The following is a 21,334-nucleotide window of genomic DNA, read 5'->3' on the forward strand; positions in this document are numbered from 1 at the left end:
CCATTGAACCAGTATAAAGCACTGGTCAGGCTTCAAATGGAATATCACATCCATTTCTGATCCCCATACCTCAAAAAGGATGTGGAAGTCCCAGGAAGGAATATGGAATGTTTTCAGGAATGGAACTGGAGAAGCTGGGGCTGTCCACCTTGGAGCAAGGAAGATTGAAAGGAACTGTGCTAGAGGTGGATAAAATAGTATCAAGTTTGGATAGGTAAATAGAGGGAACCTGTTTGCTGGTTCAAGAACCAGAAGTGACAGATTTATAGTTTTGATCAAAAGATTCAAAGGGAGACATGAGGATGAACAGGTTTTCAGTCCGTAACATTGCAATGATCTGGAACCCAGTCGCTGTAGGGGTGCTGGAAACACTCATCAGGCTTTTCATAAAAGAACTGGATAGGTAGTTGAAGGAAGGTAGTTTCCTCAGCTGTGGGAATACAGAAGGGGGAGTGGGACTAGTGAGATCGCTTGACCAGAACCTAGCACAGGCTTGATGGGTTGAAAAACCTTCTGTACCATTAGCGACCCCTGACTTTTCTGTCAACTTGTTTGTAAACTCACTGGACCAAGTGCTGGAAATATAACTGGCCAGTGTGAGTTGGTGGAGACTGATAAGCATAACATGTCAGGGAAGCAGATTTTTGAACATTCAGTCTTCTCGGTAGCTCATTTTGGAAACTACGATAAGTAATACTGGTCTGGCAATCAAATGGCCAAAAAGGCAAAACAAATAAACATGGAGGGAAGGTTGAGAGGTGAATCAATGAGCATCAGTGTGAGAAGGTGTGTGGATGTGGATCCAGACTCGTCAATGATGAAGACTAAAAATGATTTCAAGCCAAAAACAACAAGTCACAATGACCTGCATTTGAAATAAGAAACCATTATTGGCTCATCGGTGCTTGGTAGCAATCCAAGCAGAACCACGGCTGTGAGTCAATACTAGTGTTTGTGTTTTCGTAAGCTTGTCTAAAAATATCAGTGTCTGCTTAAGTGAGGTTAGTATAAAGCGTGTTTCGTATGAGTGGACCTAAGGCATGATTTGGATTGTCAGTCTCATCCCCTGCAGAGAGAAGTTGTGCACTGCTGCATTAATGGCTCCTTCTGTACAGGGACGCTCCCATTGCCCATTCAGGCCTGCTGTCCATATTACCACCCATGTCTGTCTCCTCTCTCCTCAGAAGCTGGTACTCCAGCCCCAATCTCCCTTGGGAGTGGGTGGCAAAGTGACACAGTGATTATTGTTATTCACAGCTGCAGGGACCCAGGTTCAGTCCTGAGCTTGGGTGCTGTCTGTGTGGAGTTTGCACGTTCTCCCTGTGACCGAGTGCTCTGGTTTCTTCCCATATCCCAAAGACATGCTGGTTGGTTAACTGAGTATAGTACCCCTAGTGCAAGCAAGCGGCAAAAGAATCAAAGGGGAGTGGATGTGCATGTGAGAGGGTAAATGGTAGGGCTACAGGGAAATAAGGAAAGGGGGAATGGGACTGATGGGATTGCTTTGCTGGTATGGAACTGATGGACCAAATGGCCTTCTCCTGTGCTGTAACAAGGTTCTCCCTTTCCTCTCGAAATTCCTAAATAAGTTGTGCTATATCTCCATGACAACCTTTCCCATAATTCCATGTGTGAATGTCTTGAATCAATTGCCCCTCCACACTTTCTCAAAGTCACTTCCAATGTAACGGTGAGTAAAGTAACCTGTCCTTCCTGCTTCTTCTGCAGTATTTGCATCCTCCTTCTTCCTACCTCTGTTTACCAGCTGAGCGAACGGTCCTTGATTTTGTTTGTCTCTTCGATATAGTCATAGGGAGGGAATTATCTGCAGAGGCATCAGTTCCATCACCTTTGGAGACCCACAAGGACTTATCCTTGACCCCCTTCTGTCTCCCATCTCTATGCTACTCTTAGCAACCACCCAAAAACCTGGGATTGAATTCCATGTGTAAGCTTGCAATCCACCTCAACAGCACCTCTCTTGGCCCCTTCACTGATTGGTCACATTGTTTATCCAGCATCCAGCTGTGGATGAGTGGAAATTTCCTCCAGCTACATTTGAAGAAGTCCAAGACCATTGACTTTGGTCCCCATTACAAGCTGCTTTTCTTGCCCTCAATCTCCCTCCTTGGTAGTTGTCTGGAATTAACTGAAAGTGAAAATCAATAAGGGTGCAGACGCTGGAAATCTAAAATATAAGATATAACCTGGTATGTTGCCTCCCAGGTGCCAAGGTCTGGGATGTCACTGATCGGGTCCACAGGATTCTAGAGCGGGAGGGAGAACAGCCAGAAGACATGGTTCATGTTGGTACCAACGACATAGGTGGGAAGAGGGATGAGGTCCTGAAAAGTGAGTTTAGCGAGCTCGGCAGAAGGCTGAAGGACAGGACCTCGAGGGTAGCGATCTCGGGATTGCTGCCAGTGCCACGTGATAGTGAAGGCAGGAATAGGAGGAGATGGCAGATAAATGCGTGGCTGAGAAGTTGGTGCAGGAGGGAGGGTTTTAGATTTTTGGATCATTGGGATCTCTTCTGGGGAATGTGGGACCTGTACAGAGAGGACGGGTTACACCTGAACCTTAGGGGTGCCAATATCCTTGCGGCCAGGTTTGCTAGGGTGGTTCAGGAGAGTTTAAACTAGATTGCGAGGGGGAAGGGAACCAGAGGAGTAGGTCAGAGGAAGAAGGGGATGGGGAAAAGTCAGATCTGACAGGTAGAGAGGCTTTGAGGAAGGAGAAGCAGAGTACAGGCTACAAAAGTAGTAAGGTGGATGACTAAAGTGCATTTACTTGAATACGAGAAGCATCAGGAATAAGGGAGGTGAACTGAGAGCTTGGATAAGTACATGGGACTATGATATTGTGACTATTACAGAGACATGGCTGACATCGGGGCAGGAATGGATATTGAATATTCCTGGTTTTCAGTGTTTTAAAAGGGATAGGGAGGGGGGGAGAAGAGGAGAAGGGGTGGCGATACTGGTCAGGGACACTGTTACAGCTGCAGAAAGGGTAGATAATGTAGAAGGATCCTCTCTAGTGTCAATATGGGTGGAAGTTAGGAATAGGAAAGGGGCAGTTACCCTCCTGGGAGTATTCTATAGGCCCCCTGGTAGCAGTAGGGATACCGAGGAGCAGATTGGGAGGCAGTTTTTGGAGAGATGCGAAAATAACAGAGTTACTATAATGGGAGACTTCAACTATCCAAATATTGATTGGCACCTACTTAGTGCCAAAGGTTTAGACGGGGCGCAGTTGTTAAGTGTGTCCCGGACGGATTCCTGACACAGTATGTTGACAGGCCGACTAGAGGGAATGCCATATTAGATCTAGTTTTAGGTAATGAACCGGGTCAGGTGACAGATCTATCGGTGGGTGAGCATTTGGGGGACAGTGGCCATTGCTCCATAACCTTTAGAATTGTCATGGACAGGGATAGGAGCAAAGAGGAGAGGAAGATATTTAATTGGGGAAAGGCGAATTATGAGGTTCTCAGGTGAGAACTTGGGAGTGTAAATTTGGATGACATTTTTGAAGGGAAATGTACCATGGAGACTTGGTCGATGTTCAGGGATCTTTTGCAGGATGTTAGGGATAAATTTGTCCCGGTGAAGGAACCGTGGGTGACGAGAGAGGTGGAACAACTAGTTAAGAAGAAGAGGGCAGCATACATAAGGTGTAAGCAGCAAGGATCGGACAGGGCTCATGAGGAATATAGAATAGCAAGGAAGGAACTTAAGGAGGGGCTGAGGAGAGCGAGAAGGGGACATGAAAAGGCTTTGGCGAGTAGGGTTAAGGAGAATCCCAAGGCTTTTTTCTCGTACGTAAAGAGCAGAAGGATGGCTAGGGTAAAGGTAGGTCCGATTAAAGACAAAGGTGGGAGGATGTGCCTGGAAGCTGTGGAAGTGGGTGAGGTTCTCAACAAATACTTCTCTTCAGTATTCACCAAGGAGAGGGGTCTTGATGATGCTGAGAACAGTGTAGGTGAGGGTAATGTTCTAGAGTATGTAGATATTAAGAGAGAGGATGTGTTGGAGTTGTTAGAAAATATTAGGACAGATAAGTCCCCGGGGTCTGATTGAATATTCCCCAGGCTGCTTCAAGAAGTGAGGGAGGAGATTGCTGAACCATTGGTTAGGATCTTTGAGTCCTCGTTGTCCACGGGGATGGTACAGGAGGATTGGAGGGTGGTGAATGTTGTCCCCTTATTCAAAAAAGGTAGTAGGGATAGTCCAGGGAATTACAGACCAGTGAGTCTTACATCTGTGGTGGGTAAGCTGTTGGAAAGGATCCTAAGAGATAGGATCTATGAGCATTTGGAGAAACATGGACTGATTAGGGACAGCCAGCGTAGCTTTGTGAAGGGAAGATCTTGCCTCACAAGCCTGATGGGGTTCTTTGAGGAGGTGACCAGGAAGATTGATGCGGGTAGTGCAGTAGATGTGGTCTACATGGATTTTAGTAAGGCGTTTGACAAGGTTCCACATGGTAGGCTTCTTCAGAAGGTCAGAGGCCAAGGGGTCCAGAGAAGCTTAGCCGTGTGGATTCAGAATTGGCTTGACTGTAGAAAGCAGAGGGTTGTGGTGGAGGGAGTGCATTCAGATTGGAGGGCTGTGACTAGTGGTGTCCCACAGGGATCGGTTCTGGGACCTCTGCTTTTTGTGATATTTATTAACGACTTAGATGACGGGGTGGAAGGCTGGGTTAGCAAGTTTGCAGATGACACAAAGATTGGTGGTGTTGTGGATAGTGTGGGGGGCTGTCGAAGCTTGCAGAGGGATATTGATAGGATGCAGAGCTGGGCTGACAAGTGGCAGATGGAGTTCAATCCAGAGAAGTGTGAGGTGGTACACTTTGGAAGGACAAACTCCAAGGCAGAGTACAAGATAAATGGCAGGATTCTGGGCAGTGTAAAGGAGCAGAGGGATCTGGGGGTTCATATCCACAGATCACTGAAAGTTGCCTTGCAGGTGGATAGGGTAGTTAAGAAAGCTTATGGGATGTTAGCTTTCATAAGTCGGGGGATCAAGTTTAAGAGCCGCAAAGTGATGATGCAGCTTTACAAAACTCTGGTTAGGCCACACTTAGAGTACTGTGTCCAGATCTGGTCGCCTCATTATAGGAAGGATGAGGAGACATTGGAAAGGGTGCAGAGGAGATTTACCAGGATGCTCCCTGGATTAGAGAGTATGGATTATGAGGAAAGACTAAAGGAGCTAGGGCTGTTCTCATTGGAGAGAAGGAGGATGAGGGGAGACATGATAGAGGTGTACAAGATGTTGAGAGGAATAGATAGAGTGGACAGCCAGCACCTCTTTCCCAGGGCACCAATGCTCAAAACAAGAGGACATGGCTTTAAGGTAATGGATGGGAAATTCAAGGGAGATGTCAGAGGGAGGTTTTTCACCCAGAGAGTGGTTGGTGCATGGAATGCATTGCCTGGGGTGGTGGTGGAGGCTGATACATTGGACAAGTTCAAGGGATTGTTAGATAAGCATATGGAAGAATTTAAGATAGAGGGATATGTGGGAGGAAGGGGTTAGATGGTCTTAGGTGTGGTTTGAAGGGCAGCACAACATGGTGGACCGAAGGGCCTGTATTGTGCTGTATTGTTCTATGGTTCTATGCTTCTATGGAAATGCTGGAAATACTCAGCAGACAGGCCACATCTGTGGGAAGAGAGACAGAGTTAATGCTTCAGATTGAAGGCCCTTTGTCAGAACTGGGAAGGAAACAAAAGAAGCTTGTTAAACTGCAGGGTGGGAGTGGAATTGTGTCTGATAGAATAAAACTGGAATGGCCATGAAGATAAACAAGGTTACCCTCAGTCTATTGTGAACCCAAGGTTACTGGTCAATGAGTGAATGGGAGCAGTAACTATAGCTGCAACTGTGAGGAGAGAAAAATTAACTCTTTTCCTCTTCCCACAGATGCAGCCATACCTTTTGAGTGTTTCCAGCATTTTCTGTTTTTATTTTAGATCATTTACATGTTTGGTGATGTGTTTGACCCTGAGGTGAGCTTCCACTAGACGTAAACTTGTCCTTATCTCATACCCTGCCACCCATAACCTTATCTCATTCTCCCAACATTCTTGTGCTTGATGACTCACCTGGGTCCTGGTCAAGTATATTTGAGTAATATAATTCTCAACCCCACTGTCATCCTTTATCCCCATCAAGCACCACCCCTCCCTCCTCCAGCACCATCTTGGAACCTCCTCCAGCCTTCGAGATCTCTCTGTTCTTTGAGCAGCCCATTCTCGGTGTCCATGTCTTCAGTTCCATGGTCGTCAGCCCTGGAATTCCCTCCCTAGCTCTCCCATCTCCTTAAAACCCATCTCTTTGCTTCAGCTTTTGGTCATCTCTCCGTATCTTCTTCTATGACTTCAAATCAAGAATGTTTTATTTTGTTAAGTCACTTGTTAAGTGCTTCAGGTGATTTTGCTATGATAAAGGTACTATTGAAAAGTGAGATGTTTATGTGTTTGCTGTGGAAGTGTAACAGGAATTGCTGTGAAATTGGTACTGGTATTAGTTTATTATTGTCACTTGTACCGAGGTACGGTGAAAAACTTGCCTTGCATACCATTCGTACAGGTCAATTCACTACACAGTGCATTAAGGTAGTACCAAGTGCATCAAAGTAGTACAGGGTAAAAACAATAACAGAATACAGAGTAAAGTGTCACAGCTACAGGGAAGTGCATTGCAGGTAGACAATAAGGTGCAAGGTCATAACAAGGTAGATTGTGAGACCAACAGTCCATCTCATCGTATAAGGGAACCATTCAATAGTCTTATCACCGTGGGATCGAAGCTGTCCTTAAGCCTGGTGGTACGTGCCCTCAGGCTCCTGTATCTTCTGCCTGATGGGAGAGGGGAGAAGAGAGAATGACCCAGGTGGGTGGGGTCTTTGATAATGCTGGCTGCTTCACCAAGGCAGCAGGAGGTATAGATAGAGCTCATGGATGGGAGACTGGTTTCCGTGATGAGCTGGGTTGTGTCCACAACTCTCTTCAGTTTCTTGCGGTCCTGGCCAGAGCAGTTGCCAGACCAAGCCGTGATGCATCCAGATAGGATGCTTTCTATGATACATCGGTAAAAGTTGGTGAGTGCCAAAGGGGGTATGCCAAATTTCTTTAGCCTCCTGAGGAAGTAGAGGCACTGGTGAGCTTTCTTGGCTGTGGCGTCTATGTGGTTGGACCAGGACAGGCTATTGGTGATGTTCACTCCTAGGAACTTGAAGCTCTCAACCCTCTCGACCTCAGCACCATTGATGTAAACAGGTGCATGTACACTACCCCCTTTCCTGAAGTCAATGACCAGCTCTTTTGTTTTGCTGACATTGAGGGACAGGTTGTTGTCGTGGCACCATCTCACTAAGCTCTCTATCTCCTTCCTGTACTCCAACTCATCGTTATTTGAGATACAGCCTACTACAGTAGTATCATCTGCAAACTTGTAGGTTGAAGATAGAGGTTGAAATGACTCTCGAGTGGACTGCTTTGCCCTGGATGATGTTGAGCTTCTTGAGTGTTATTGGAACTCACTTATCCAAGCAGGTCGAATGTATTCCACCACACTTCTAACAGAAGGACCTCAGAGTGCAGATACACAGCCTCCTGAAGGTTACAGGGCAGGCGGTTATGGTGGTATGCTTGTCTTTATCAGCTGAGACACAGACTGTATTTTTTTTAATTTCAGGAACGTTTCATTCATAAAATATGTATAGAAGTACAAAAGGTACAGTGCATGGCTCTCTTTACATTCATAGTGTTCAGTCTATACATTCGCAGTGTTGCAAGTATTATGCAGTGGTATTGTGAGCACCTTCTATGTACAGAGCACCATAGCCACTTATGTGGCCTCCTGGGATGATACAAACTCCAAGTGTTTAAGGAGCTTCTGCACGAGGTTTAGTCCCTTAATGTCTAGTGATGCAGGACCCTTGTCCTTCCTCACAAAGCCTTGATGTTGGCTGCACCGAGCTTCAGTGCGTCCCTCCGCATATACTCCTGCAGCCTGGAATGTGCCATTCGGCAGGATTTCCTTACAGACATCCCATTGCACTGGAAGACCAATAAGTTTCGGGCAAACCAAAGAGCATCTTTCACCGAGGTGATGATCTTCCAGCAGCACTTGATCGATGTTTCAGTGTGTGTCACTGGGAACAGGCTGTAGATCAGAGAGTCCTCTGTTACGCAGTTGCTCGGGGTGAACTGTGACAAGGACATTTGCATCCTTCTCCAGACCTTCTTTGCAAATCCACAATCTGCAAAGAGGTGGGTGACCATCTTTTCCCCGTCGCAGCCATGTGTTAGGAGTTCGACCCCGAGGCGTGCAGGAAGGATCTGTCCGAGAGGGCTCCTTTCTCCAATGACCAAGTGAGGTCTTTGTGCTTGTTGGTGAGTTCTAACAATGAGGCATTCTGCCAGGTGATTTGGGCAGTCTGCTCAGGGAACCACCCCACCACAGAGTCCCTGTCCCACAGTATCTGCAGGATGTTTCGTGCTGACCACTGCCTGATGGACTTGTGGTCAAAGGTGATTTTATGAAAGAACTTTTCAACAAAGGACAGGTATTGCAGCAACATCCAGCTGACTGGGGTATAAGATAAGATAAGATATCTTTATTAGTCACATGTACGTCGAAACAAACAGTGAAATGCATCTTTTGTGTAGTATTTTGGGAGCAGCCCACAAGTGTCACTGCGCTTCTGGCGCCAACATAGCACGCCCACAACTTCCTAACCCGTACGTCTTTGGAACGTGGGAGGAAACCGCAGCACCCGGAGCAAACCCACGCAGACACGGGGAGAACGTGCAAACTCCTTACAGACAGTGGCTAGATTTGAACCCGGGTCGCTGGCGCTGTAAAACGTTATGCTAACCACTACACTTATAGCATGACAACGGGGCCAGACCTATCCTCTGCAACACCGGGGACAGGTAGAACCTCAGCACGGAGTGACATTTGGTGCCTCCATACTATGGTTCCAAACATGGCCTGATTCAGCCACACATAAAGGTGGTCATCAGGATGGGGGAGACATTGGGTACATTTTTGACCCTGTTGTCCAGAGAAGTGCATTGCGATTCATCGGACCCATTCCATCTTGTTTGGGGGCATGGTTATTTCATGTCAAGAGTGAACACTCCATCCTCATCTCTGGAATTCAGCTCATTGGCCCATGTTTTGACCAAGGCTGCAGTGAAAGTTGGAGCCAACTGACTCCAGACAAAACCAAACTGAGGATTGATGAGCAGGTTACTTATAACTCCCACAGGTTTTTGTTGACGTAAGTGAAAACGAAAGCTCCATATTAGGTTGAGGGTTATTGAGTTTCTCCTGAAGAAAAGTACTTAACCAGTTACTAGGTTATCAGCAAAGCTTATCAACTATATCCATGCTTCCAAACTCCTCTGGGGCACCACACGTTCTCTGCGGCAGTTTGCTCCTATCTTCTAGCTCTCGCTGCTCATATCTCGAGTGTCATGTGTATTACTGATATCCTGATCGTGCTGAGTATTTGCTTCCCTCACTTACTGAATAAAGTCCTTATTTGGAATTCAAATTACAATTTACACCTACTTACTGCATGCTTTGTTAACTTTACCTGATATTCACCAATTAACATGTTTATCAGCACTGCATTTACCCCCTGCACCATCCATTCCTTCTCTAATTTCCTTACTTCCCTACCCAAATGCCCCATATCTCGATCCCAGTTAACCTCATAACCATGTCACAGCCAATCTTAACATCTGTTGTCCCCATTTGTTTCACTTTCATCCGATATAATTCATAATCCTTTTTAGTAATAAATAGCTTCTTAATTATGTCATTCTCCACCACTTCCGCCATCTCCAACAGGACCCCAGCGCCAGGCATATCTTCTGTACCCCATCCCTTTCTCTATTTCTCAGGGACCACTCCCTCCACGACTCCCTTGTTCACTCCTCCCACCCACCCATCCCACTCCCACCCCGGGAACTTTCTACTGCCCCCGCTATAGGTGCAACACTTGCCCCTACACCACCTCCATCACCTCCATCCAGGGACCCAAACGGTCCTTTCAGCTGAGACAGAGATTCACCTTCATCTCCCTTAATATCATCGACTGCATTCGATGCCCCAGATGTGGCCTCCTCTACACTGGTGAGACCAAACGCAGACTAGGTGACCGTTTCACAGAACACCTGCGCCCCGTCCGTAACCGCGACCTGCATCTCCCCGTTGTCTGTCACTTCAACTCCCCCTCCCACGCTATCACTGATATGTCGGTCCTCGGCCTCCTCCACTGCCAGGAGAATTCCAAGCGCAAAGTGGAGGAACAGCACCTCATTTTCCATCTTGGTACCTTGCAGCCTAAAGGCATGAATATTGAATTCTCCCTCTTTAGGTAATCCCCACCCCACTTCCTCACAACCCCCCCCCCCCCCACCCCACCATGACCCTTCTCTTCTTCCCTTTCCTAGCCTCTTATTTTCTACCTTTTTTTACCTCTCTCTCCTTACCTTTGACCCATCCCCCGGTGGATCTGCTCTCCCCTCCTCCCCCGCACCTGCCTATCACTATCGCTTACCTGCATCTACCTATCACCACCCTGTGCCCATCCGACCTCTCCTCTTTTGTCCACCTATCACTGCTCTGCTTTTCCCTCCTATAAATTGGGCTTCCCCTTTTCCTATCTTCAGTCCTGAAGAAGGGCCCTGACCCGAAACGTTGACCATCTGCTTTTCTCCACGGATGCTCCCTGGCCTGTTGAGTTCCTCCAGCATCGTCGTGTTTTTCATGTCAAAAGGTTACAACATAGTGCAGCACAGCGATGCAGCAGGTAGTGCTGCTGCCGTTCAGCTCCAGAGACCTGGATTCAATCCTGATCTACAGTGCTGCTCATGTGGAGTTTGCACAATCTCCCAGTGACTGCATGGGCTTCCTCCAAGTGCTCTGGTTTCCACCCATGTCCCAAAGAAGTGCTGGTAGTTAGTTGGCCGCTTTAAGTGTAGATGGGTGGATCAGGGAGGAGTTGATGGGCATGTGGGGAGAATTATTCCCAATAGGTGGGGGAAGTGGGCCAATGTGATTGCTCTGAGAGCCAGCGTAGACTTGGAGACACAAAAGATTCTGCAGGTGCTGGAATCTGGAGCAACACACACAAAATGCTGAAGGAACTCGGCAGGTCAGGCAGCATCTATGGAGAGAAATAAACAGTTGATGTTTCGGGTCGAGACCCCTCATCAGGACTGGAAGGGAAGAGGCCAGAAGCCGGAATAAGAAGGTGGGGGGAGGGGGAGGAGCACACGCAGGCATGTGATAGGTGAGTCCAGGTGAGGGGGAAGGTAGGTGGGTGGGGGAGGCGGTATGAACGGGAGTGATGTGAGAAGCTGAGAGGTGGAAGAGGCAAAGAGCTGAAAAAGGAATCTGGTAGGAGAGGATAGTAGACCATGGAGTAAAGGGGGAGGTGGGGAATAGGAGGGAGTTGGTAGGCAGGTCATGAGGGCAGGGGGTGAGGGGACCACAAGAATGAGGGAAAGCAAAGGGGGGAAGGGGGAAAAGGGGGGAAATAGGGGCAGGGTTCCACTTGTCCTCACCTACTACCTCATGAGCCTCCCCATCCAAACCATCATTCTCTGCAACTTCCCCCACATCCAATGGGATCCTACCACCAGGCACATCTTCCCCTTCCCCCACCTCCGCTTTCCGCAGGGATTGATCTCTCTGCAACTCCCCTGTCTGCTCATCCCTCCCCTCAGATGACCCTCCCGGCACTTATCCCTGCAACCGCGCAAAGTGCTACACCTGTCCCTACGCCTCCTCCCTCACTCAGCGTCCCAGACAGTCCTTCCAGGTGAGGCAGCGCTTCACCTGTGAATCTAAGGGTGTCATTTATTGCATCCGGTGCTCCCGGTGCGGCCTCCTTTACATCGGTGAGACCCGACGCTGATTGGGTGACCATTCTGTCAAGCACCTACGCTCCATCTGCCGTAAGAGCAAGGACCTCCAGGTGGCCAGGCACTTCAATTCCACATCCCACTTCCACACCGACATGTCTATCCACGGCCTGCTCTACTGCCATGTTGAGGCCAGATGCAGGTTGGAGAAACAACACCTCATATTCCGTCTTGGTAGCCTCCAACCTGATGTCATCAACATCGATTCCTCTAACTTCTGGTAACTCTTCATCTCTGTTTTCTCGCCCCCCCCCTTTTTCTCCTCTGCTCCCCCTTTATCCTCATTCCTTCTCCTTCCCCTCCCCTGCCCTCACGACTTGCCCATCACCTCCCTCTGGTTCCCCACCATCTTCCCATTATTCCGTGGTCTATTGTCCACTCCTACCGGATTCCTTCATCTTCAGCCCTACCTATCACCACCCAGCTTCTCACATCACTCCCTTTCATCCCCCCTCCCCCACCCACCTACCTTCCCCCTCTCACCTGCACTCACCTATCACCTGCCAGCCTGTGTTCCTCCCCCTCCCTTGACCTTCTTATTCTGGCTTCTACCCTGTTCCTTTCTAGTCCTGATGAAGGGTCTCGACCCAAAACGTCGACTGTTTATTTCCCTCCGTAAATGCTGCCTGACCTGCCGAGTTCCTCCAGCATTTTGTGTGTGATGCACCAGCATAGACTTGATTGGCCAAATGGCCTCCATGTCATAAGAAAATATCAGCAATACAAAAAAACCACCATCTCAGTTCTATAGTATATTCCCAAGTGATTCCAAGGTAAAGATTTACATTATGACTGACAGAAACAAAGCTACATGCAGGTTCGATTAATGAAACACTTCTTTCATCTTCAACATTTTACTTATAGCCAACGTTCATGTCATGCCTTGTGGTTACAATTTTACAGCTATTCACAAATAAAAATTTAAGAAGATTATATTGTTAATGTGTATATTTAATGTATTTTCTTTGTGGGAAATCAGACTGAAACCCTTTATTAGACCCCACATTGAAAGATTCCATTACATCCCATTCTGAAACACTCTATTACACCTCACATTGAAACACTCTGTTAAACCCCATACTGAAACATTCTATTACACCTCACACTGAAGTGTCCATTACACTCTGGACTGCAACACTCTGATCTACCCCATATTCAAATATTCTGTTACAAGCTACACTGAACAGTCTATTGCACTCTTTCTGAAACACCCTGTTACACCCCACACTGACACACTCTATTACGTCCCACACAGAAACACTCTGTTACACTCAATACCGAGGTTCCTGTTTTCCCCATTTTGGAGCAATCTGAGGCACAGCAGGGCAGCTCAGTTGAGTGGAACGTGCATCCTATGGGATATTGTGGACACTTTCATGCTAAATATCCACAGGTGTGGAAGGGTTACCAGGTTTCAGAGACAGAGTGGCAGGTGGAGTCACTTTGGTGCTTCAGCAAGTTGAAGACCTGCTGGCTGGCATGTTCAGAGAGGTGATCGCACTTGCATTGCAGGAAACACGGCTGCAGGGTGACCAAAGCTTAAGAATGTGTGGATGGAGAGGCAATGGGTGACCACCAGACCGAGAGGTGGGGCACGCAGGTACCAGGAGACCCCTGAGTCCATATTGCTCACTAGCAGATTTTTGCTTTTGGATCTGGTGAGGGGAAGTGGTTCCTCAGGAAAGAGCAGTCGGAACTGGGAGCGTGGCACCGCAAGTGGGTAGGCTGCACAGGATGGACGGAAGAGGAAAAGAGCAGTACAACAGGGCATTCAACGGTTAGAGGGAAAGATGGGCATTTCCGTGGCTGAAGATGGGATTCCAGGATGGGATGCCGCCTCCCTGGGGCCAGAGTCAACATGTCCCTGAATGGATACAGAGCAAATGAAGGCAGAGGGAGAAGATCTAGGAGTTGTGTTCACATTGGCAGAAACAACATAGGTAGAAGGAGTTGTGAGTTCTGGCAAGCAGAGTTTAGGGGGCTAGGAAAGATGTTAAAAAGCAAAACCTTCAAAGGTTGTAATCCCAGAATTATTCCCACTGCCAGATATTGGTCAGTACAGAAATATGAAGGTAAAGCAAGTGAATGCGTGGCTAGAGATGTTGCAGGAGGGATGGCATTAGATCCCTGCGGTATTGGGACCTGTACAAATCAGACAGGGTTACCTCTTGACAGAATCAAGACAAATATCCTCACAAAGGGGTTTCCTGTTGCTTTTGGGCAGGTTTTTACCAACTCGGAATCCTGCAAGGAGTCAGGAGGGAGAGAAACAAAGCTGGAAGTTGAAGTTATGAATGTCAGCAAAATGAATAGGCAGTAGAAACAAAGGCAAGGAGCAGATTGGGTCAGAATACGGAAGACATGTTAAAAGCCAGGTCTAAAGGCACCATGCTATGGATACAAGGTGGATGAATTGACAGCACAAATGATCATAAACAGGCGTGATCGAGTTACCATTGCAGAAAACGTGGCTGCAGGGTGACCAAAGCTGTGAACTAAATCTTCCAGATAGTCAACACTTAGGAAGGACTGACAACAAGGAAAAACAGGTGCAGCAGTGCTGTTAATCCATGCTTTGTAAGAAAGGATCTTGGCTCAGCAGATCGTGGTTTAGAATCAGAATCAGTTTGGATGGAGCTAAGAAGCAGCAGAGAGCAGAAAATATGGCTGGGTGTTGGTTATAAGCCTCTGAATAGTAACAGGGATAAAAGACACTGTACCAAAGGAAATTGGAGGTGTGTGTTATAGGGCTAATACAGTTATCATAATACAGTAGTAATGGGGACCTACAATCAATACATTAACTGGCAATCAAATTTGTTCTTACAATGCAGAGAATGAATTGCTGAAATGTGTATGAGATGGTTTCTAGATCACTACGTTGAGAAACTATCTAGGGTACAGACTATTTCAGATCTGGTCCTGTGCAATGAGAAAGGGTTCATTAATAACCTTGTGTGAAGGGGCACCTCAGAAAGAGTGACCAAATATGATAGAACTGTAGATTAAGTTTAAAAGCAACACAGTTCAGTTTGGATACATGGAACAATCCTTCTTCCAAGCTTATTTGGGACCAAGCTTATTTGGCTCCAATCGCCAGCTTCAACGTGTTCACACCATCTAAGATAAGATATCTTTATTAGTCACATGTACATCAAAACACACAGTGAAATGCATCTTTTGTGTAGAGTGTTCTGGGGGCAGCCCGCAAGTGTCGCCACGCTTCCGGTGCCAACATAGCACGCCCACAACTTCCTAACCCGTACACCTTTGGAATGTGGGAGGAAACCGGAGCACCCAGAGGAAACCCACACAGACACGGGGGAGAACGTACAAACTCCTTACAGACAGTGGCCGGATTTGAACCCGGGTCGCTGGCGCTGTAAAGCATTACACTAACTGCTACACTTCCCCTCTCCTACTCTTTCTGCATTTCACAGAGACCACTCACTTTGTGACTCCCTGGTCTGCTCTTCAGTCTCAAACTCCACCACTCCCTATGACGTGACACCTTCCCATGCAACCAGAGGAGATACAACTCCTGTCCTCTTACCTCTTCCCTTCCCACCATCCAGAGACCCAAGTAATCCTTCCAGGTGAAGCAGCGATTCCCTTGCACTTCTTCCAGTCTGGTGTGCTGCATTCAGTGCTCACAATGTGGTGTCCTCTGCACTGGAGAAACCAAGCGCAGATTAGATGATGGCTTTGTGGAGAACATGTGTTCAGACCGCAGGGGTGATCCTGAGTTTCCTGCTGCCAGCCACCTTAGTTCTCCACCCACTCCTATTCTGCCCCTGTCTGTCTGTGGCCTCCTGCACTGTCAATGTGAGGTGCAACATAAACTAGAAGAACATATTCCATCGAGGCATTTTGTAACCTTTTGGAATGAACATTGAATTTTCCAACTTCAGGTAAACTGCTCCCTCGTTATCTCCCATTATCCTGCTTATGTCCCCTTCTCACCCCTTTCTTCAAAATGTCTTGCTAACGGTCAGTACATAAAGATAGGTCTTAACCTATCTCCATGTGATCTTTTGTTTTCCACCTCATTCCTCCCCCAACTCTGCTTTGTAAACTGTAAACCCTCCACTTCTTCCCAGTTCTGAGAAAGGGTCCCTGACTGGTTTCTCCTTCCACAGATGCTGGCTGACTGGCTGAGTTTTTCCCGCATTTCTGTTTTTGCTTCTCTTTGACTAAGCCTTTGGTTTAGCTGCTCCCATATCCCCTTCTGTCGCCCAATGTCAAATTTTGTTTGCGAATGCACCTGCTAAAAGTGTACTCTATTAAAAGTGCCGTAAGACCGTGAAGGTATGGAGTATATCAGAGATTGCTAGTGATGTACATTAGAGAGTTTCAGCAAGAATTTGGGGTGTTTCAGAGATTTAAATTGAGGGATATCAGAGTGTTACAATAATGGGTGTGGCACTTAACCTTTTCTGTGTTGCTTCAGGTGGGCGAAGGGCGGCCAGCCACTGCGGGGAGTTCAGGGTGACACGTATGAGACAGTTGTGGACTACACCTTCTTCACGGAGCCCGTGTCTTGCGCTGTGTCCAACCCATTGGGAAGTACAAACATCAGCCGAACCGCCGACGTTTACTGTAAGGAACTCTTAATTCGTCATTCCTCAGCCTTAGAACCTCACAACATCCCAACTCTCTGGCCTTCTAGTGCTGGGGATTTCCCCAATCTCCCAATTCTCAGTCATTAAAACCTCCAGTCCTTGGTATAAGCTCCAGGTGCTCATAATTCCCCATTCTCCCAATAGTCTCAGCAGGAATCATAGTATCCCCCAACTTTCCTCAGTCCCATCATCTCCTGGGTCCCAGAGGTTCCCCTTCATCTCCCTTTCAGCCTCTCTCAAACAAAAAAATTCCAAGTCACCCCTGTTTATTTTCAATAATCACACTCCCAGTCGCATCTAATTTCCCACCTGCCAATCTCTCTCAAACTTCCAGCTCTCAATCACTACTAGGCTTCCAAATTGGAGTCACTTCAAATGCCCCAATAATGAATCATGACCAATCTCCTAACTGTCAGTCACTCTCAATAAATCACCCAACACCCCATCACTCACAGTCACTCAGGTCTCAGTTTCCATTCCCAGTTTCCATCTCCCAATCATCCCCAAACTCTCGGCCTCTAGTAATTTACAAGTTCCCAACTCTCAATCATTCCAAGTCATCCAACTCTCGGTCATCATCAATCTCCCAGTTTCCACACAATTGGAATCTCCCAATTTGGGAGTTGGAATCTCCCAATTCCAACATTGCCAATCACCCAACTCTCAGCTATTTTTGAAGTTCCCAAATTCCTGACTTCCCCATTCTACCAACTTCCAATCACACTAAATCTCCCACCTCCAGTCATTCCCAATTTCCCAGCTCCAAGATAATCTAATCTCCCAACTGCCAGTCATCCCAATCTTCTAAACAGTTATTCCAAATTTCCCAGACACTCCCTCTCTCTCAATTCTCAGTCACTGACAATCTCCTGAATCACTCTTCAATTCTCTATTCACTCTTAAGCCAACTCCTAGTAACGCCAAAGCTACTCTCCCCATTTTCCAAACTCCCAATTTCCAGTCACATTCAATAACCCAACTCTCAATCATTTCCATTCTCCCAGTTACAATTCACTCCTGATCTCCCAACTCTCAGTCACTCTCAATCACCAACTCAAGGTCACTCCCAATCTCCAAATTCCACTCAATGGCAATCCCCCATTTCCCAGTCACCCCAGAACCAAACCGCAGTCTCTCCTGATCTCACAAACCTCAGTCACTTTCATAGAGCTGCAGATGGAAAGCAGGCCATTCAGCCCACCACATCTATCCCAACCAATGGGCACACATTGGTAATAATCACATACTCCAGCACTTGACTCATAGCCATCAGTGCCCGAGTGATTCAAGTGCTCATCTAGACACTTCTTAAGTTCTCTCAATGACTCTATTTCCACCACTCTCCCAGGCAGTATATTCCAGGTACTCACCACTCTCTGGGTGAAAAAGGCCCATCTCAAAACCCCCCCAAATCTCTTCCCCTTTACCCGAAATCCATGTCCTCCAGTTTTATCTACCTTTAATATGAGGAAAAGTTTCCTACAGTCTGCCCTATCTGTGCCTCTCATGTTTATATACCTCAATCATGTCCCTGTTAACCTTCTCTGCTCCAGGGACAACAGACCCAACCTCACCAGTCTCTCCTCATAACTAAAATGCTCCATCCCAGGCAACATCCTGGTGAATCTCCTCTGTATTTTCCGATAGTGTGTTGACCAGAACTACAGCAGAAATCTGACCAATGTTTTATAAAGTTGGGCCATAACGTCCTTGCTCTTGAATTCAATGCCCTGACTAATGAAGGTCAGTATCCCATAAGCCTTCTTAACCACATTATCTACCTGTGCTGCCACCTTCAAGGATCTTTGGACTTGTACACCAAAGTCCCTCTGTTTCTCAATACTCCCCAGGACCTGACCATTCATTTCCTAAACTCATTAGTTCTCTTAAAATGCAGTATCTGGTATTTATCAGGATTAATCTCCATCTGCCATTTCACCAACGCATTGATAACCTAAGACTTACTTCCACATTATCAACAACTCCACCAACCTGCATGTCATCTGCCAACTTACTGATCCTGCCTCCTAACATCCACATCCAAATCATTCACATATATTAAAAACAACAAGGGCCCCAGCTTCAATCCCTGTGGAACACCACTAGTCACAGACATCCAATCACAAAAAACAATCCTCTGCTATCAACCTCTGTCCCCTGTTGTCAAGTGAATTTTGGATCCAATTTACCAACTTGCCCTGAATCCCAAGGACTCTAAACTTTTGAACCATGTGAGACCTTGTGAAAGGCCATACTGAAGTCCATGTAAATCATATCTACTTCCCTGTCCACAACAATACATTTTGTTAAAAAAGCTTAAAAAAGAAGAGAGACAAAACTTCGGAGGACTCGGGCTTCGGTTCGGAGGACTTCGGAGCAGCTAAGTGTTTTCTCTGTTTATCACTTTTATTAGGGTTTTGAAGTGTAAGGGTTAGTTTTTGTTAGGGTTTTTAGTGTAAGGGTTAGATTTTTATAAGTTTTTTCTAACTAGTCGAGTGGGGGCTGGACTGCGCAGGCGCGGCGCGGGCAGCTTAAAAAGGAAACAGCCTATAGAGCAGGCAGCGTTGGAGAGGGGCAGTGGAGTGAGTGGCAGCAGAGTGTTCTGGGCTTTGGCTCAAGGGGCTTCAGCGTGAAGGGGCAAGGAGGGTAAGTAGCTGGTAAGTAGGTAAAGGCAAGGTTTACCCGTTGTTTATTATAGATTTGTAGGTGGGACTAACTAGGGAAAAAAGTAAGGTAGTCAGATGGAGGACATGGTGGTGTGCTGCAGCTGTTTGATGTGGGAACTCGTGGACCTTGCTGCGGTCCAAGATGGCCACATCTGCGGTAAGTGCTTGAGGCTGGACGAACTTCGGCTCAGAGTTGATGAGCTGGAGTCGCAGCTACAAACACTGCGCAGCATAAGGGAGGGAGAGAGTTATGTAGACACTGTCCATCAGGTGACAGTCACCCCCCTTAGAGCAGATACATCTGAGGTTCAGGAGGTAGATAGAATGGTGACTGTCAGGGGAGGGAAGAGGAAGGAAAAGTCAGGCAGGCAGACAGAGCAGGGAACCCCAGAGGCTGTTCCCCTCAGTAACAAGTTTTCTGCCTTGGAAGCTGTTGAGGGGGATGACCTGCAGGGGCCTAGCTGCAGTTACCAGGTCTCTGGGCACTGGGACTGGTACTGCTGCTCAGAAGGGAAGGGTGGGAAAGAGACATGCGGTAGTGATAGGGGACTCGATAGTCAGGGAAACAGATAGGAGGTTCTGTGGCAGTGAGCATGAATCCCGGATGGTATGTTGCCTCCCAGGTACCAGGGTCCGGGATGTCACTGATCAGGTCCACAGGATTCTTGAGCGGGAGGGAGAGCAGCCAGAAGTTGTGGTCCATGTTGGCACCAACGACATAGGTAGGAAGGGGGATGAGGTCCTGAAGAGTGAGTTCAGGGAGCTAGGTAGAAAATTGAGGAACAGGACCGCAAGGGTAGCGATCTCGGGATTGCTGCCAGTGCCACGCGATAGTGAAGGCAGGAATAGGAGGAGGTGGCAGATAAATGCGTGGCTGAGGAGTTGGTGCAGGAGGGAGGGTTTTAGATTTCTGGATCATTGGGATCTCTTCTCGGGAAGGTGGGACCTGTACAGAGAGGACGGGTTACACCCGAACCAGAAGGGGACCAACATCCTTGCGGCGAGATTTGCTAGGATGGTTCGGGAGGGTTTAAACTAGTTTGTGAGGGGGAAGGGAACCGGAGGAGTAGGTCAGAGGAAGAAGGGGATGGGGAAAAGTTAGATCAAACAGGTAGAGAGGCTTTGGGGAAGGAGAAGCAGAGTACAGGCTATAAAAGTAGTAAGGTGGATGGACTGAAGTGTGTTTACTTAAATGCAAGAAGTGTCAGGAATAAGGGGGATGAACTGAGGGCTTGGATAAGTATGGGGGACTATGATATCGTGGCTATTACTGAGATGTGGCTGACGTCAGGAGTGGAGTGGATATTGAATATTCCTGGTTTTCGGTGTTTTAAGAGGGATAGGGAAGGGGGGAGAAGAGGAGGAGGGGTGGCGATACTGGTCAGGGACACTGTTACGGCTGTTGAAAAGATGGATGTTGTAGAAGGATCATCTCTAGAGTCCCTATGGGTGGAATTAAGGAACAAGAAAGGAGCAGTTACTCTACTATTCTATAGGCCCCCCGGTAGCAGTAGAGATATAGAGGAGCAGATTGGCAGGCAGTGTTTGGAGAGAAGCAAAAATAACAGGGTTGTTATAATGGGAGACTTCAACTTCCCAAATATAGACTGGAACCTGCTTAGTGCCAAAGGTTTAGGTGGGACGGAATTTGTTAAATGTGTCCAGGAGGGATTCCTGACGCAGTATGTTGACAGGCCGACTAGAGGGAATGCCATGTTAGATCTGGTTTTAGGAAATGAACCGGGACAGGTGAAGGATCTATTGGTGGGTGAGCATTTGGGGGACAGTGACCATTGCTCCATAACCTTTAAAATTGTCATGGACAGGGACAGGTGCAGAGAGGACAAGAGGTTTTTCAATTGGGGAAGGGCTAACTACCAGGCTATAAGGAGAGAACTTGGGAGTGTAAACTGGGATGTCCTTTTTGAAGGAAAATGTACCATGGAGATGTGGTCGATGTTCAGGGATCTTATGCAGGATGTTAGGGATAAATATGTCCCGGTGAGGCGGAGAAGGAATGGCAGGGTGAAGGAACCGTGGGTGACGAGAGAGGTGGAACAACTTGTTAGGGAGAAGAAGGTAGTGTACAT

General features: G+C 47.3%; 1 protein-coding gene across 1 annotated transcript in view; it reads left to right on the forward strand.

Annotated features, from left to right (window-relative positions):
• kirrel3a (kirre like nephrin family adhesion molecule 3a) overlaps positions 1–21,334 on the forward strand; it is a 527,277-nt gene that overhangs the window by 452,238 nt on the left and 53,705 nt on the right. Inside the window, exon 7 of the mRNA XM_052039890.1 lies at positions 16,407–16,555. Coding sequence (XP_051895850.1) covers positions 16,407–16,555 — 149 coding nt within the window. The remainder of the gene's footprint in view (positions 1–16,406; positions 16,556–21,334) is intronic.

The sequence above is a fragment of the Pristis pectinata genome, chromosome 27 (genome assembly GCF_009764475.1).
Source record: "Pristis pectinata isolate sPriPec2 chromosome 27, sPriPec2.1.pri, whole genome shotgun sequence".
Classification (NCBI taxonomy): Eukaryota; Metazoa; Chordata; class Chondrichthyes; order Rhinopristiformes; family Pristidae; genus Pristis; species Pristis pectinata.